At 42.3% G+C, this 18129-nt stretch overlaps 1 protein-coding gene across 6 annotated transcripts in view; it reads right to left on the reverse strand.

Annotated features, from left to right (window-relative positions):
• SCN8A (sodium voltage-gated channel alpha subunit 8) overlaps positions 1-18129 on the reverse strand; it is a 216724-nt gene that overhangs the window by 14549 nt on the left and 184046 nt on the right. For all 6 annotated transcript variants that reach the window (XM_033222024.1, XM_033222020.1, XM_033222025.1 and 3 more), the window contains 5 exons: positions 12538-12822; positions 10640-10693; positions 9973-10110; positions 8891-8995; positions 4955-5225 (listed from right to left, as the gene is read on the reverse strand). In XM_033222024.1, the coding sequence (XP_033077915.1) occupies positions 4955-5225; positions 8891-8995; positions 9973-10110; positions 10640-10693; positions 12538-12822 (853 nt within the window). The remainder of the gene's footprint in view (positions 1-4954; positions 5226-8890; positions 8996-9972; positions 10111-10639; positions 10694-12537; positions 12823-18129) is intronic.

The following is an 18129-nucleotide window of genomic DNA, read 5'->3' on the forward strand; positions in this document are numbered from 1 at the left end:
ACCTGCTGGTGCACTTTGCTTGGAAGGAGAAATGGCCAGATTTGCAATTATATACTGATTCATGGGCTGTAGCAAATTGTTTGGCTGGATGGTCGGGGACTTCAAAGAAGCATGATTGGTGACAAATTTGGGGAAGAGGTATGTGGATGGACCTCTCTGAGTGGTCAAAAACTGTGAAGATATTTGTGTCCCACATGAATGCTTACCAAAGGGTGACCTCAGCAGAGGAGGCTTTTAATAATCAGGTGGATAGGATGATTCATTCTGTGGATACCACTCAGCCTCTTTCCCCAGCCACCCCGTCATTGCCCAATGGGCCCATGAACAAAGTGGCCATAGTGGCAGGGCTGGAGGTTACGCATGGGCTCACCAACATGGACTCCCACTCATCAAGGCTGACCTGGTTATGGCCACTGCTGAGTGTCCAGTTTGCCAGTAGCAGAGGCCAACACTGAGCCCTCAATATGGCACCATTCCTCGGGGTGATCAGCCAGCTACTTGGTGGCAGGCTGATTATATCGGACTTCTTCCATCATGGACAGGGCAGCGGTTTGTCCTCACCAGAACAGACACTTACTCTGTATATGGGTTTGCCTATCCTGCAAGCAGTGCTTCTAAGACTACCATCTGTGGACTCATGGAATGCATTACCCACCGTCATGGTATTCCACACAGCACTGCTTCTGACCAAGGCACTCACTTTACAGCTAAGGAAGTGTGGCAGTGGGCTCCTGCTCATGAAATTCACTGGTCTTACCATGTTCCCCATCATCCTGAAGCAGCTGGATTGATAGAATGGTGGAATGGCCTTTTGAAGTCATGATTACAATGCCAACTAGGTAACAATACTTTGCAGGGCTGGGGCAAAGTTCTCCAGAAGGCTGTGTATGCTCTGAATCAGTGTCCAATAGATGGTACTATTTCTCCCATAGCCAGGATTCATGGGTCTAGGAATCAAGGGGTGGAAATGGAAGCGGCACCACTCCCCATCACCACTAGTGACCGGCTAGCAAAATTTTTGCTTCCTGTTCCTGCGACATTATGTTCTGCTGGCCTAGAGGTCTTAGTTCCAGAGGGAGGAATGTTGCCACTAGGAAACACAACAATGATTCATGAAACTTGAAGTTAAGATTGCCACCTAGCCACTTTGGGCTACCTCTAAGTCAACAGTCTAAGAAGGGAGTTATAGTGTTGGCTGGGGTGACTGACCCAGACGATCAAGATGAAATCAGTCTGCTGCTCCAAAATGGAGGTATGGACGAGTATGCATGGAATACAGGAGATCCTTTAGGGTGTCTCTTAGTATTAGCAAGCCCTGTGATTAAGGTCAATGGGAAACTACAACAGCCCAATCCAGGCAGGACTACAAATGCCCCAGACCCTTTAGGAATGAAGATTTGGGTCACTCCACCAGGTTAAAAACCACAACCAGCCCTGGGCTTGCTGAAGGCAAAGTGAATATAGAATGAGTAGTAGAAGGTAGTCACCAATGCCAGCTACGACCACGTGACCAGATGCAGAAATGAGGACTGTTGTCGTAAGTATTTCCTCTTTATTTTGTTAAGAACATGTTTGTGCATGTATATACTTGTACTAGGAAAACATCTTCATTTTAGTTTTCTTTTTCCTTTATCATGTGACATAAGATTTGTTGACTTCATATCAGCATTTAAGTGTTGTTAACTTTATGTAATAGCATTCAGGTTAAGGATTAGTGTGCTTCTTGTATGAAGGACAGCTGTATTATGTTAGGCATAATTATGACCTTATTACTGTATTTATTTGGATATTAAGTATGATTTCAGGAGTTCTGTACAGGTTCAAGTTGGCACGGGGTGGACTTATAATGGTTAATATTAAGTGTGAACTTGATTGGACTGAAGGATGCAAAATATTGTTTCTGGGTGTTGCCAGAGATTAGGCTGGTGCAAAAGCAACTGCAGTTTTTGCCATTACTTTTAATTTGAGTCAGTGGACTGGGAGAGGAAGACCCACCCTCATTGTGGGTGGGCACCATCTAATCGGCTGCCAGCTTGGCTAGAAAAAGCAGGCAGAAGAAGATGGAAGAAGCTGACTTGCTGAGTCTTCCGGCCTTCATCTCCTCCCGCGCTGGATGCTTCCTGCCCTCGAACATGAGACTCTGAGTTCTTCAGCTTTTGGACTCTTGGACTTTCACCAAGAGTGAAAGCCTTTGGCCAGACCAAAGGCTGCACTGTCAGTTTTCCTACTTTTGAGGATTTGGGACTCAGACTGAGCCACTACTGGGCTCCCTTCAGCTTGCAGATGGCCTATCATGGGACTTTACCTTGTGATCGTGTGAGTCAGTTCTCACTAAACTCCCTTTCATATATACATCTATCCTATTAGTTCTGTTCCTCTAGAAAACTCTGATACATTTCTTACTTTAAAAAGTTGATTTTGGCCGGGCGCGGTGGCTCAAGCCTGTAATCCCAGCACTTTGGGAGGCTGAGACGGGCGGATCACGAGGTCAGGACATCGAGACCATCCTGGCTAACACGGTGAAACCCCGTCTCTACTAAAAAATACAAAAAACTAGCCGGGCGAGGTGGCGGGCGCCTGTAGTCCCAGCTACTCGGGAGGCTGAGGCAGGAGAATGGCGTGAACCCGGGAGGCGGGGCTTGTAGTGAGCTGAGATCCGGCCACTGCACTCCAGCCTGGGCGACAGAGCGAGACTCCGTCTCAAAAATAAATAAATAAATAAATAAAAATAAAATAAAAAGTTGATTTCTACACTTTTGTTTCTGAACAAATTAACGATTAATAAAAATCCTCATCATCAAAAACATCTTCCTCTTTTTAGAGTATCATTTGAAAATAGGGTGTATGATTTGGTCTGGGGATTTTCTGCGTCACTCAATAAGTGGCCAGGAAAGTTTCAAGAGCAGTGGACAAGGGTAGCATTGTCCAAAGTGTGTTTTGTGAGAAATCAGGAGAATGGACTTGAGGCCAGCAGGCTGGGCTTGAACTCTCACTTGCTCACTTACCAGCCACATGTCTTGGGAACCTCTCTGTGCGTCAGTTCCTCAGGATTCTTAGAGGTTTGTTGAGAGGATTATATGAATTAACATATTTAAAGCACTTATAATGGTACCTGGCACATAATGTGTTCCATTAAAATGTGAGCTATCATTATTATTACTGAAAAAAAGGAAACTGTGGTCTAATAAAGGTGGGATGCTATGTTACATTTAAACAGAATTATTTCTTTATTTTTGAGACTAGGTCTGTCTGTGTCATCTAGGAAGTGCAATGGCGTGATCTCGGCTCACTGCAGCTTTCACCTCCCGAGCTTAAACAATCCTCCCACCTCAGCCTCCCGAGTAACTGGGACTATAGGTACATATCACCATGCCTGGCTCATTTTTGTTTTTTGTTTTTTTTCAGAGATGGGGTTTTATCATGTTGCCCAGGCTGGTCTTGAACTCCTGGGCTCAAGCTATCTGCCCGCCTTGGCCTCCCAAAGTGCTGGGATTATACGAATGCGCCACTGCACCCAGCCCAGAATTCTTTACTGTAGGACTTCCAAGAGAATTCAGTAATGTGCACTGTGAACCTCCAAAGGAAAATTAAAGGCAGTGTTACCTAAAGTAATTTCCTCACGAGATTGTTTTCTTGGGAAGAAATGTATAGGGTTAGTGTTCCACACATCAACACACTTTTGGACATGCTGCTCTGAAGGACAGAACTAGAGGGTGGCACGGGCCAAGAAGAGACCCCTGCCTTCTGTTACCTTACTCACCACTGCACTAGGCCCAGCATGGCCACTGGAGCTCTGGGGCTGGCCCCATGGGTCTTGAGCACTCTCTCTAATGTAAATGAGTCAAACTTACCTGAAACCAAGGCTGAGTTTTATCACACAAGATGCCTTTCAGGAAGGCAAGGAAACATTTTGGGAGGGCAATCAACAGGGTGGCATTTCCTTCTGCCTGCCTGCCAGGACATCATGTCCCCCACACTTTTAGGTTGAAGCAAAATGCACATGGTCACTATTAAAAAACATGGACTTTGGGATCAACTTGAGTTATGCCTCTACCACCTCTTAGCAAGTGGTTGTGGACATTTATACAGTCAGGATAATAAAGAAGCTTGCTTCCTGGGATGTAATAAGAATCAAATGAGATAACACAGGTGAAGAAACTCTCAAACTGTAGTTGGCCCATAGAAAAATCTCAGTAAACAAGCCCTGCCAGTAACAGCAGCACTACCATGGCCATCACCACCAGAACTTACCTAGACTATATCATTAACAGCCAAGTTAACAATCATTCCTTTTTTCATTTTATACTTCTATTGTGCTACATTTTTTAATGACAACTTTCTTTTTTTTTTTTTTTTGAGACGGAGTCTCGCTCTGTCGTCCAGGCTGGAGTGCAGTGGCCGGATCTCAGCTCACTGCAAGCTCCGCCTCCCGGGTTTTTACGCCATTCTCTCGCCTCAGCCTCCCGAGTAGCTGGGACTACAGGCGCCCGCCATCTCGCCTGGCTAATTTTTTGTATTTTTTTTAGTAGAGACGGGGTTTCACCGGGTTAGCCAGGATGGTCTCGATCTCCTGACCTTGTGATCCGCCCGTCTCGGCCTCCCAAAGTGCTGGGATTACAGGCTTGAGCCACCGCGCCCGGCCAACTTTCTTTTACCTTCCCTGTTAGACTTTAAACTCCTTAAAAGCAAGAACCAATCTTTTTTTTTTTTCCTTTTTTCCCTGAGCCACAGAATTTATAATCCAAGACTACTAAGAACACTCAGTAGAAACTCACTGACCATGGAACCTGCTAGGCAGGCCCCCAAGATGACTCAGGGGCACACATGGGTTTAAGCTATGAGGGTATCTTGCCTGCACTTCAGACCTGTGTCACTCATTCCTCTCCTGGAATATCTCATCCTCACAATCAGTTAGGTCCCCTTTCCCCTCGCCTACTTCCCCAACCCCACTCACCCACAATGGAGAGGATGACTACCACAAAGTCGAAGATGTTCCAGCCAATGGTGAAGTAGTAGTGCCTCAACGCAAACATTTTGAGCACACACTCACAGGTGAAGAAGATAACGAACACCAGGTTAATCCAGTAGAGGATGTTCTCCATCTGCTTGCTTTGAGTGTCTGTCTCCACCATCATTGTCACCATGTTAAGGCAGATGAGCATCATGATAACAATGTCAAAGGCTTGCTGAGTGACAAAATCAAAGACGATTCCTTGGATTTTGTTCTGGGGAGGAAGGGAAGGAAAAGATAAAAGATTCATGAAAACCTTTCCAAGCCAACCTATGGAAGCTGTCACCCTGCTAATCGAGGTGCCCTCTCCCTTCTTTTCTGTAATACTGGTCAGCTCTGCTACTCTATCAGGAGCATGGATGGAGACCAACATCAATATTACCTCACCAAGAGCTTTCCAAAGAAAGCTTCTCTTTCTGTTTTTTGTTTGTTTTTTTGAGACAGAGTCTCATTCTGTTGCCCAGGCTGGAGTGCAGTGGTGCAATCTTGACTCACTGCAGCCTCTGCCTCTTGGGTTCAAGCAATTCTCATGCCTCAGTCTCCCGAATAGCTGGGATTACAGGCACACAGCACCACGCTTGGCTAATTTTTTGTATTTTTAGTATAGACGGGGTTTTGCTATATTGGCCAGACTGGTCTCGAACTCCTGGCCTCAAGTGATCTGTCTGCCTCGGCCTCCCAAAATGCTGGGATTATAGGTGTGAGCCACGCCCAGCCTTTCTCTCTGTTTTTAGAGACGGGTCTTACTGTGTTGCCCAGGCTGGAGTGCAGTGGCTATGCATAGGTGCAATCATAGCACACAGCAATTCAAACTAGCCTTAGGTGATACTCCTGCCTGAGCCTCCCGATAAACTGGGCCTACAGGTGTGCACCACTATACCCAGCTGACCACTTCTCTTTTGTGTCTGTGACATCACACACTCTGGATGGCTTCCTACTTACCCAGCTGCTCCTTTTTTGGTCTCATCTGCAAGCAATTTCTTCTCTTAATCCCTTCTTTCTCTAAATGTTTGCTCTACGAGAGTTCATGTATTCCTGCTGCTTACGTGGTATCTATGTACTTATGCTTCTCAAGCTTTTCTTCTCCAGCCCACACCTTTCCTCTGAACCTGAGCTGCTTACTTGCCACTTCTTCTTGATGACTCATAAGCATCTCAAACTTATCATGTCCAAGCCTCTCACACTTAAGTCCAAAGCAGAGTCAAGTCTGTTCCCTGCCCCTCACCCAACTTGTTCCTCTCATCTCAATTATTCATCCAGGCTCTCAAGCCAGAAATCTAAGGATCATCTTTGTCTCTTTCTTCTCCCTCATCTGATCCACTGAAGGGCCTATTGATTCTTCCTCCAAAAATAGAACTTGGGCTCATCCACTTCATTCCATCTTTATTGGCTCTACTCTAACCTGAGCCACCATCATCTCTCATCTGGACTTGTCTGGCCACTTAACTGGTCTCCTACTTCTTCTCTTGCCATCATCCACTGCAGTCCTCATACAATAGCAAGTGTAATGATTTAAAACAAATGGATCATGGCCAGGTGTGGTGGCTCATGCCTGTAATCTCAGCACTTTGGGAGGCCGAGGCAGAGGGATCACTTGAGGTCAGGAGTTCAAGACCAGCCTGGTCAGCATGATGAAACCCTGTTTCTACTAAAAATACAAAATTAGCTGGGCGTGGTGGCACACATCTGTGATCCCAGCTACTCGGGAGGCTGAGGCACAAGAATTGCTTGAACCACCAGGAGGCAGAGGTTGCAGTGGGCCGAGATCACGCCACTGCACTCCAGCCCGGTTGACAGAGAGAGACTCTGTCTCAAAACATAAAACAAAAAACAAATGGATCACATCATTCTCCTACTTAAAACCTTTCAAGAGCTTCCCACTGGGCTTGCAACACAATCCCTATTGTTAACCTGGCTTACAGGGAGACACCTGGCACAGTCTGACTCTGCTCATGTCCCTCCTCTGGCTCACCACCCCCTGGCCACACTGTTTTCTGCTTCTGGGGTCATGTGTATTCTGCCAGGAATCTCTTTCCCCAGCTCTTTGGTTCCATCTCTCTTTTTTTTTTTTTTTTTTTTTTTGAGATAGGGTCTTGCTCTCTTCCCCAGACTGGAGTGCTCAAGCAATCTGCCTGCCTCTAGCTCCCAAGTTGGGATTACAGTATGAGCTACCATGCCCAGCTGGTTCCTTCTCACCCACTCAAGTAGACCCTCCTTAGTGAGGCTTTCTCTGACTACTATATTAAAGTAGATCCACCACTTATAGCCCTCCAGTTAATTTTTTCCCCACAATCTTCCACATTTTATTGTAGCTGTTTGCTTATTTATTATCTATCTCCCCAACTATTATAAGCTCCATGACAGCAGTGTCTACCTTTTGTTCATCACATAATGCTTAGTGCCTGGTACGTAGTGGAGACTGATAAATATTTGCTAAATGAATAGTAATCACTCTTTCTTAATGTTTCCTACATTTAAAAAAATATTTTATTCTATTTTGTATTTTTTGAGACAGGGTCTCTCCCTATTGCCCAAGCTGGAGTACAGTGGCACAGTCATGGCTCACTGCAGTCCTGGCCTCCAAGTTCAAGCAATTCTCTTACCTCAGCCTCCTATGTAGTGAGGATGACAGGTACCCATAACCATGCCCAGCTACTTTTTACAAAATTTTTTTTGTAGAGATGGGGTCTCATTATGTTGCCTAGGCTGGAAGTTATTATATTTTAATGTGGAAGTAAATACACTCAGGTTCCCATATGTAAAGTACTAAACAGAACTTTAGAAATGTTAACCCTTTTCTATTCCCTTTAGTCCCATTTCTATCACAAAATGAAGTCTCAACATCAAGGAAATAAAAAACCCCAACTGTTCTCTTTCTTAAGATTCCTTGCTTTTTTGTTTGTTTTAAGTACCTAGGTACTTGGGCTGGTGCTTATTTTCAGGATTACTTTAACTTGGTGGGTTTTAATCTGCTCTGCAAAGCCCTAGAATTTCTTTTCCTTCAAAGGTTGATGCCGTAGATTTGCCAATGTGCAGCGTGTGTGGGGATGAGGGGAGAAAACGCTCTGGAACTATAACTCTTGATTCAAACATAGTCACTCTACTTTTATTTCTACAAATTAGATGGCCAGGGAAGCTTTTGTATTAAAGGTTCTGCTGAGTGTTTTTGGTGGTGTTGTGTCTGTTTTTTAATGTTGCTAAATGGAAGTTACAGAAGAAGGAACTTTGGGCCTGGCTTTTCGGGGTGATGTCCCCCGCAACCGGATATATGGAATCAGGAGCAGGGCATCTCCTTCTCCTTCTCTGAAACAAGACAACCACCACCAATGGAACAATGGAGCAGAATCTCAGCTCCCTAATCTGTTTTATAAAAGGCTCAGCTCAAGAGAGGGAATCAGGGCACCAGACTCACATAGTTTTACCCTCTTCTGCTCCCACAAATAGCCAGAAGCATGACTTTAGCTTCTAGACACATCCTGCAAAGACATACCTAATGAGCAGAGAGAAGCTGAAAAAATTATGACCAAATCCTATCTTGAACTGGTAGGAAAGAGAGCAATTTTATTTCATCTTCTCTTGTTAATTTTTGGTTGTCTCTAAAAACATCTCTCTACAGGGGCCAAAGCCAATGTGGTTCACATGCTGATTCTTGGCGGTTGCTCAAGGAAGGTTCAGAGGATAGGCTGAGGATTGATGTAAAAGCCCCCATGCTTAATCCCTGTTCTGCTCTCCTATTCAGATTTTTTGGATGGGTGGTGAGCAGAGGATTAGGCACAAAGCAGCCTAATCACTTACCTTTTTCCTTCCTTTGCAGTAACCCTAGCAGTACTTTTCCTATATGGGTTGTCACTAAGTCCTCAGCCTGCACAATGCACTTACCAAGGGGCGGGGAATAGGTTTCTGTGGCTTCTTTGAGCCCAGCTTTTTCATGGCATTGTAGTACTTCTTCTGTTCTTCAGTCATGAAGATGTCCTGACCTCCGAAGTAAAGGAAGGAAGAAGAAAACAGACAATTACAACTGGCTCTCAACATGCTATGGGTTTGGACCTAAGGATCAATACTGAGAACTGAGGGGAGACCTATCCCTTTCCTTTGTAGCTAATAGCTGTCCCAGAGTGGGATAGACCTGGGATAATCATTCAGCTCTAAAGAGACACCTGCCCTTGTTTTAGCTCAGGATTTCTAAGATCTTCCAGTCCCGAGGTAGAAAGGAAATGGACTATCCAATTATAGACCCTCATGAAAGGGTAAACTTGAGAGCAGTGACTTTGAAGGCAGTCATATCTCACAGTCTCATTTTCTGGGGGCCAGTTTTCCTGATACATTCTAGACAAAACATTTTAGAATAAAAAGATCTTCATGTCCTGGCTGATACCCAATTTATTTTAGATGATACCCCAAATTTGGAAATTCTGGTGCAAGAAAGCAATTCGGAGGGTGTCTTGGAATATGCTGGGATAGACTTGACTTACAAAATGAGTCACGAGAGCAATTTTTTCAAGTTGCTTTGTGAAACTTGTTAACCATCTAGAACAGGTAAGGAAGTGAACTTTCCAAGGGTGGTCTCTCAAATCCCAATTTCCTTGTGCTCAGAGACTGACTAGATAATCACAAGTCTAGAGAGTTTCTACTTGCGATAGCTATTCATCTGTTTCTTTCCTTTTCATCTCTGTTGCTAGACTGCACTCTCTGACCTACCTGCTTCTGGTGGGAGACCAAGACCAGTAATAGGCCTCAAGAATAAAAGACTGCTAGTATGTGTGGTAAACTACGTGCTGCAAAATCCAGCCCTGAACAGAAAGAGTGTGTTGGGGCTAATGTATGGGGGCCAGGGTCACAGTGAGCTGACAATATAGATTTTAGAGAAAGAAAGAGGGACATTTTCTTTCTAGAGATAGGGACAAAGATGCCTCTTATCTGGGCTGACTTCCAACCACTGGCAATGAGGGGAGGAGACCTATCTTTTTCTTTTGTTGATTGAAGTTATCAATGATGACACCAATGAACAGGTTCAGGGTGAAGAAGGAGCCGAAGATGATGAAGATGACAAAGTAGATGTACATGTAGATATTGTCCTCATACTTAGGCTGCTCATCAGGCTGTCAAAGGACAGGATAAAAGGAAGAGAATCAGCTCCTAGTTTGCAGTTGGACATGCCAAGACCATCAGTCATAACTGTGACCATTTGAGCTGCTAAACATCCTGGGATGGGAGAGCCCTAGATTCTTTCTGCCTGCCTCCTTCTCTACACTGGCATGTCCTGCCTTGAGAGGGCACTAGTCCTCCTCCCACTCATGTGGAGAACATGCAAATCATGAAGCCACAGGGAGGGAGGGCTGTCTGCTAGGAGCCATACTTTTGCTATGAAGCAGGATTGAAGCATAGACAGCTTCACTGGGGCCAAGTAAAAATTAAGTCTAATCATCAGGGGCCAATGTAAGAGAGTGATGACTTACTGAGACAAGGAAAATGATCTATAATCAATAAAGCAAGCAAGAAATGTTCCAAAGAGAAACGTCAACTCCTCCATTCCTCCATCCCTTCCTCTTTCTTGGTGGGATCGGTATACCATGCTGCTTGCTTTCCACCCATCTGAGAAGGTGGTATTTTTGCCATGTACATCCTTACCTTCCGGGAATCTACAGCTGCATACATGATGTCCATCCAGCCTTTGAAGGTTGCCTGGCAAACAGAGTCAGTCATTAGACAGTGACTATTAAGGGATGGGAGTCTAGGCAGGGGTCCCAAAGGCCAGGCTTAGGTTCAGTGAGAACACAGAACAGGGGTTTGGGTGCAGCCTCCCTTGGACACAGAATTTTCTGTTTGTTACTACAGGTCCCAGGAGGGCTTTGTTCCTGAAAATAACAACAAAGTGTGGCAAATAAACATGTTGAAAATGGTAGTGGGATTAAGGCTTTAAAAAAGGACTCAAAAACATGGGCCTGAGAAGCCTGCCTAAAGTTAGGGAAAACTTTTATGAGTGAACGGCAGGAATCTACTGAAAATGCTTGGAACTTAGCACTCCATTCCATTGAGGAATCATTTTTTGCAAAAAAAAAAAAAAAAAAAAAAAGGTGTTAAGCGACAGAGGTTGGAAAAACCCATAGTTGCATTTAAAAGAAAAACAAGATCAGACTTACCCTTTACTGATATACACATGTGTAGCCTATGTAGTGGCAATATCAGCTTTATCCTTGACAGTCCCTTCTCAATTCTACTCCTTCAGTCTACTGTATCTAGACTGATTCTGGAAATATGGATAATCCGTGTACTATTCTCCATGTTTTACGTACTCAACCAGATTCTAAGGCTTTTTCAGGGCACAGGAAGGTCTTTATTCATCTGAGGGCCCTAGTATCGTACTGTCATGCACAGCATCTTGCATATGGCAGGGACTCTGTGACTACCATGTTTGACTGGCTTGTTGATGTGCACTGGTTTTCTGGAGATGTTCCAATTCAGATTCAATTTGTGGGTCCAATTTTTTGAACTGGGATACAACAGCAAAAAAGCTTTGGGGTAGGAAAAACTATAGTTCATTCCATGAACTTTGCCTTCTACTATGAGTTGACAGTGTTTACTATATGTTAGGTTAGGTTGAGAGCTTAATCTGTGTTATTGCAGTTAGTCTCCCAAGAACTGTATGATATAGGCATGGCAATATAGTAACAAAAATACTTAATAGCAATTTTCATTAATTAAGCATGGTTATATGCTGGGCATTGTGCTAAGAAATTTTTAAAAATCACAAACCCTCTTAACAACCATGCCAGGTTTCATTATCTATATTTAATAGATGAAGACACAGAGAGTCAGAGAGGTTGAATCATTTGTCCAAAGTTACATATCCAATAAGTATCAGAGTATGGTTCAAATCAGTATCAGTCTAATTTCAAAGCCTACAAGCTTTCACTGCATTATGTTGTCTTGTCACACATCCGAAACACTGGTGAGAGAGGAAGTGAAAACTAAGCACGAAAGGATGAAATTAGGCAAAAGAGAATTATCTAGATAGCTAAATCCTTCCTTACTGTGATACATTAATCTGATACCCTTCTCTGGGGTGGAGCTGAGGTGAGTGTGGCACCAAAGCACTGCCATGGTTTTTTCCTAAGTTAACTGGAGTGTAGTGAGTATGTATATTATTTTGCTCCATCACAACTGCCATTACTTTTTTGTCTATGCACTTATCTTCTTGATTTTTTTTGCCCGTCTCTTTAACTACACTCTGACCAGGAAGGGAAGATGATCTCTCTGCCACTTTATTACATTGCAGGAATCTTTATTTGTTGCTGGGACAGCGCTGCTCCTGAGCACAATGAGAGATTTCCTTTGAGCGAGATCTTGTAGAAGTCAGAGAATACTCAGGAAAGGTGTCTCTCTGAAACTGGTTTGGGGAACAACACTGTTCTCTTGGACTTATTGAGAATAATCGTGATTCTAGAAGCAGGGTTGAGAAGAAGCCAAATGGGATTTGTGCTAGCTGCCTGAATTTCACAGAACTGAAAACAAAAAACATTACTTACTACTTGAAGAAGGGCCAGGTATCCTGCCCCAACATTGTCGAAGTTGATCTTCACGTTCTTCCATCTGATCTCTGTATTGTTCCCCTCCATGAGCTTTTCACATTCAGTTTTATTGTTGACATCTTCAATTTCAAATCGGATTTCAGAAGTCTCATTAAAGCAGTAGTGGTATTTTCCCGCAAACAGGTTAACTCCCATGATGCTGAAAATCAGCCAGAAGATGAGACACACCAGCAGCACATTCATGATGGAGGGGATGGCGCCCACCAAGGCATTCACCACCACCTGCATTGGAAGGGGAGGTTGCTGAGTGTTGGGTGGAAATGGGAGCAAGCACATTTTTTGATTTCCAGGAGGGGAATGACATTGTGTGGCTTGTTCTGTATGGAAACATTACATTCCCTTTGGAATTAGAGTAACTGGACAGACTGACAAGTAGAACCAAAAATTTCTAAGTCTAGGCCTATATTGAAGGAATTTTAAAAAGTTACATCTTTATTTTGACTAACACAAATTCCCCAGGCAAGTTGACCTACGTCTTCTTTCCTATGCATCAGCCTGGGACTGAAAAATTATTTCTTAGTCCAGTCTCCCTCTTCCTCAATTCATAAAACATGCCCAGTGGGAAAATATGAGTAACTTTCAGCTTGCTAGTTGCCTTTCAACAGACATTCCCCCTCTGAAAAACAAGGTATAATTGTTCAGAATCACAGAGAACTACCCGTTGTGGTTAATAGAGAGCCAGTTAACAGTACATAATGTCTCTTTTATGACTATGCAAGGCCAGTTATTTTATTTCAGGCAATAGCTGAGCATGCATATTTTGCAGGCTCAAGAAAAAAAAAAGCTATATTCCCTCTACCAAACAGTATAAAATAAAATCTGAACAGATGTGCTTTCACTCAAGGTTCATTATACTTCTCCAGCTTTTTTACTCTGACTTTGTAGGCTTTTAAATCAGAGTCGCTCCCTGCTTGGCTAATGCTGTCGTCTCTCTGCTCATTCCAGGGCTTGACTCCACTCATCACAATGTATTAGAAATAGGGATGACTTAAGGTTTTTAAGAGAGTTTTGGGTTAGATCATCACTGCTCTGGAAACTAAAAAATTGGCATATTGTTAAAAGTCACTGACTACAGTAAGCTCAGGAATTTAAAAAAAGCAAAGGAAAAAACCCCTTAGGAATCAAAGTTTCTGGGTTGTTTTCAACTTTGATTTTGCTTTACAGTGTCAGTCAGAGCAGCATACAGTTTAGGGTTTAGGTTTTCCTTATCTTCTGGTTTTGCCTTAGATACTCATTGTATTGTCACTCATCAGGACATGTGGCTGATCAGAGCTACCTGTTCTATCTTGTGTAAAAAATGCAATGATATTCTTCTGCTAAGGAGTCACTCTTCTTTTTAGATTAAAATATTCATTTTGTGTTTCTCCAATTCATATATTAAGGCCTTTAGACTGAGAGGCAGTTATTTCTTAATTCTTAGACCAAGAAATCTCTTCTAGATCTGACAGTTCTGTCATTAGTATAAAGTGTTTATTACTTTGTTAATTGTTTATTATTTTGAGCAAGGAAAGCCAGGATATCTGAAATCTGGAAAATCTTCGATTTTTTTTGGAGAATGATATTCATATTGATTTATATTCCCAAATTTGTCATGTACTCAGATTTGAATTTACCTCCTCATTCTACAGTTGCTCACCCTTTGGCGGGAGCACCAAAAAGCAATGAAATGTGCAAAAGAACAGGCAAAAGGAGGATGATCCACAAATGGAAAAATAATTTCTCAAACAATAAGGGAGTAGATTATGTAAAGATTCAAAAGCTCCAGTCTATGTGACAGCATTTCGCAGCAGACCTTAGGTGGGAGACTGTGACCTTCTGTTAGACCATTACAAATGTGGCATAGGAAGTAGGTCCCAAAGATTTGAAACCGAGGCATGTTGTTTTTTAATCTCAATTCAGAACCTACTTTCTCCAGGAACTCTTCTGACTATGCAGAGAATGATCTTAAGCTTCTACTCAAACCCAGTCTAACCTGTCCTACATACTATGGGTTACAGTTAAATATGGGTTAATATTTACCACAGGGAAGAAAAATTAATGAAGTGATCTCTTAGAACTTTTATTCTCATAAAGTATATACAAAATTTTATATATTGATCCATTTGATCAAGTGAATCAATATACAAAAATATTCACTGAGCCTTCTTCTCTGATATGATATAAAATCCTATAAAATCCAAAGTTTTATAATATGCAAATGTACTTTAATCATAACCAGAGAAAAACTTTTTACCTTAGTATTGTGAATAAAACAGAAAACAGAGTTGATTAATTTTAAATTTTTATTTATTTACTTTTTTTGAGAAAGGGTCTCACTCTGTTGACCAGGCTGGAGTGCAGTGATGTGATCTCGGCTCACTGCAACCTCCCCTTCCTGGGTTCAAGCGATTCTCCTGCCTCAGCCTCCCGAGTAACTGGGACTACAGATGTGTGCTACCGCACCCAGCCAATTTTTGTATTTTTAGTAGAGACGGAGTTCTGCCATGTTGGCCAGGTTGGTCTCGAACTCCTGACCTCAAAGTGATCTGCCCAGCTTGGTCTCCAAAAGTTCTGGGATTACAGGCATGAAGACACCATGCCCAGCCCAGAGTTGATTAAATGTACTAATAATTCTTCCTTGCTTTGAACATTAGCTGATAAGCTGCAATATGTTAAGAAGAAACTATTTAACTGTCCTCCGTATGTAATGATCATTGTGCTGTTATTCTCAGCAACCACTGGGCAAGAGATCATATTTCTTATTTTGAAGTCTCACACTAAATATATATTATAAATGATCATTCAAATTTCCACTGATAGTCACTTAATGAATTTGATCTTCTCTTCTCTACACAAACTCTCTAGTTATTCTACATTGTCTTTAATTATCATGAAATCTATTATTGTTAAGAACTAGACATGGAAATATCACTCAAAGCTAGGTTTTAGTAATCCATAAAAAGTTACTTTTATCAATGGAAATTTATACTTGGCAATTGATACAAATCCCATTTAATTGATGAGAAAATTCCAATGGATATTAATTCTTACAGTATTTTTGTCTTCTCTATAATGTCTTGGACATTATTGTTGCTCATTAAATACTATAAATCAGCTAGCTTTTAATATCTGGCAGAGGGAACATGGCTTTAATGGACAACTATGTACTGACAATCAACAAAAATGCATGCATGTTTCATGGCACTAATATTATATACCCTCAAAAATTTAACAGCACAGCGAAATCTTTAAATGAAGATTACTATGGAGGAGAGAAAAGCAAAGAACTACATTAAGCATTCCTTTGCCTATAGCACAAGTGCTTCAGTTTTCCTGGTCTTTGGTTTGAGGAAGGAGAGGAGACTGAAGTCAGTGTCCCAGGACAGGCTTGGGTCATATGCTCCCTTCTCAAGTGAAGCTCTGAGTCTGTAATTGGAGCAGCACAGTGACAGTTGAGCCCATCTGCATGGATGGTGTTCAGTTTATGAAGGTTTCTTATTTAAAATTTTCTAAACGTAATCTCTCAAGTGTTGGCATATAGAAGAACCAAAACCAAAGAATAAAAAAAAATGCCCCATAGAAAAATGACATTTAAATAAAACATGTGTACCTAATTCTGTTTATTACTGGGGGACTTACTATAAGCTTAGCCAGATCCAATCTTTTCTTCTTGCAGTTACTCTTCCACAGAAGGGCTAGGAAACCTGCAGGGCAGGAATGGATCCCTGATCCCTTTTCACCTGCCCAACCAGCCATGGTCAATACCGTCTGTTAGTTGGCTGGAGTCAACCAAATGAGGTGGCGCTCTTACTCCAAAGCTTCCCTCAATGCACATTTATTGTTTTAAATTCCAGCTTTGGGTTCAAACTTATTCTCGCCCATTATCTTACCGAAAAAAATCTTGATGTAGATGCTTTTCAAATAAAACATCCTAATGCTTTTCAAATAAAACTATCTACTGTTCTGATTATTCATTTGGGACCTCTGGGCTCCTAAACTACTTTCAAGTTGACAAATAAAAGTTTTTAGAGGACTGGAAACTGAGGGTCCAGAAAAGGTAGAGAAAGAAGGGGCAGCTAAAGGGAAGAGGTGTGGCTCCCAAAATGGCTCCTGCATCCAGGTTATTCAAGTAACTGCCTCATGAGCAAACTGGCCTCAGCGGCCATGAGGACTGCTTCTGTCTGCCTGGACAGGACTGACAGTACTGAGCATCTAGATGGAAAGAGTTAGTAACAAGCATCAGATGGGTCAGATGGGCATTTCTTTTGGTGGGGGGATGGGGAGATTTCTTCAGGTATCAACAATCTCTTTTTGGGAGATCAGGGATTACTGTAAGGGGATGCGGAGGAGCTCAGGTACAATGCTGCAAGTACTGTCTTCAGTGGACTTCTTTTGGTTGCATCTTGTCCTCAGTTTTTCAGTCACCAAAGTGGATTATCAACTTTATAAAAAAACCAGTATGGTTTATTAAAACATTTAACTAGCTCCCTCTGGAAAAGGTGCAAAGGGGGAGGGAGCAGAGAAGAGCGTTTTAACCACGTGTTCAATCCCACCGTGGCTGTCTAAACCACTGAATCTTGTGTAATAAACTCTCTTCCTAAATTTAGCCTAAGCATAGCAATGACCTTACTGCACACATGCTAAAACCTCTCTTATCTGTGGGACAAAGTCTTAAAATCCCAAGTTTTAAAAAAAATTAAAATAAATTTACACTACTGTGGAACTGCCCTTCCTGCAGATGGTTTCAGGACAGTTGCAGAAAGCTTACATTTAGTAAACCAAACTGTGACTGTGCTACAGAAGAAACATGAATTTGTTACAAAAAGCATTTGTCTGGATAAATTAACATAATAAAATTCCCAAGTCCCAATTAAGTTTTCATCTTCCTATATAACTGTGGGTGGCTTCATGGAATAACAGCCAGGGGTCACAGATGAGGAATGAATGAAGCAGCACTGTCCTGGTATCTAGTTTTTCCAATCGGTCTTGCTTCATGTAGACTATTGTAACAGTTTAATTTTTATTCCTACATTTTGATGTTTGCACATTTAAAAATATATCCTCTGGTTTGCTCTCCTGCATGTATTCAACATCTGAATTGAAGCGAGTTTTCTTGGTCTCGTTAAGTATAACAGACCTCTCTGATCACCACAGGACAACTATTACCACCAAAGCCAGTTGCCCCTTTGATTTTAAGAAATTGACTTTTTAGTGTGAGTGTGTGTGCGCGCGTGCGCGTGCACGCATGCACACGCACAACTATTTAAACCAAGAGACAAGAAAATGGCACCAAGAAGGTACCCTGTTTCTAAGTCAGCAGGGTGACAACACCTTGTATTGTTTTGGGTGGAGTATCACCAAAGCAGTAATAGGAGGTATCAAGAAATTTCAGGGGAACTAGCTGATATTCAATCATCTAGCATCATACCTGGTTGTCGTTTTGACAGTGTTAGGGGACCATACAGCATGGGCAGAGGGGTTGGGGGTGAGGAAAAAAGCTTTGCTATCAGACAGAGGCTGCCAGTCCATATGGGACTGGGCTGAGAACAA

This window comes from Trachypithecus francoisi, unplaced genomic scaffold (assembly GCF_009764315.1).
Source record: "Trachypithecus francoisi isolate TF-2019V2 unplaced genomic scaffold, Tfra_2.0 Lachesis_group11, whole genome shotgun sequence".
NCBI lineage: Eukaryota > Metazoa > Chordata > Mammalia > Primates > Cercopithecidae > Trachypithecus > Trachypithecus francoisi.